At 61.2% G+C, this 554-nt stretch overlaps 1 protein-coding gene across 1 annotated transcript in view; it reads right to left on the bottom strand.

Annotated features, from left to right (window-relative positions):
* Positions 1-55: 55 nt before the first annotated feature.
* SNRPA1 (small nuclear ribonucleoprotein polypeptide A') overlaps positions 56-554 on the bottom strand; it is a 5591-nt gene continuing 5092 nt past the window's right edge. The window contains exon 9 of the mRNA XM_009321538.1: positions 56-255. Within this exon, the coding sequence (XP_009319813.1) occupies positions 197-255 (59 nt within the window). The 3' untranslated portion in view covers positions 56-196. The remainder of the gene's footprint in view (positions 256-554) is intronic.

Genomic DNA, 554 nt, shown 5'->3' with positions numbered 1-554 from the left:
GGCCGGGGAAGGGGACGCCGCACCGAGGGGAGAAAAAAGAAACGTTCGTTTATTGAACGCGGAAACGCGCAAGGGCAGGGTACGGGGGGCGGCCGCCCGCGGCGGGGCCGGCCTGAGCCCCCCCCGCAGGGAGAACAGCACGTCGACGGGAAAGGGCTCCCGGGGAGAGGCGGCGGGCCTCGGGCAGGGCCCGGGCTCAAGACCCGTTGGGAACCGTGTCTTCTTCCATTTCCTCCTCAGCGTCCTCCGATGGGCCTGAAAGGACACGTCGGTTCCGGGGCAGTTACTGCAGAGGTTCGTTCTCTTTTCCACAGGGCAGTGTTAGTTTTCACCCCTCTGAAGAGGGGCGGTAATAACGCGAACGCTTAAAAAACACTGCAGAAACAACATCTAGGTAGCACTAATATACAGAAAACAGGCCAGGTTGCCAGTCTGCAGTTAGGATTTGTCCCTCCCAGGGATCAGAGAGACGTTCCTGTACCCCCCCCGGAGGCACTAACGCTCAGCACCACCGAGTCCAGATACACGTTGTAATGAGTCCCCCCTCCCCCCCC

Source organism: Pygoscelis adeliae, unplaced genomic scaffold (assembly GCF_000699105.1).
Source record: "Pygoscelis adeliae isolate BGI_AS28 unplaced genomic scaffold, ASM69910v1 Scaffold13, whole genome shotgun sequence".
In the NCBI taxonomy this organism is placed as follows: Eukaryota; Metazoa; Chordata; class Aves; order Sphenisciformes; family Spheniscidae; genus Pygoscelis; species Pygoscelis adeliae.
This window is presented reverse-complemented; position numbering and strand designations above follow the sequence as displayed.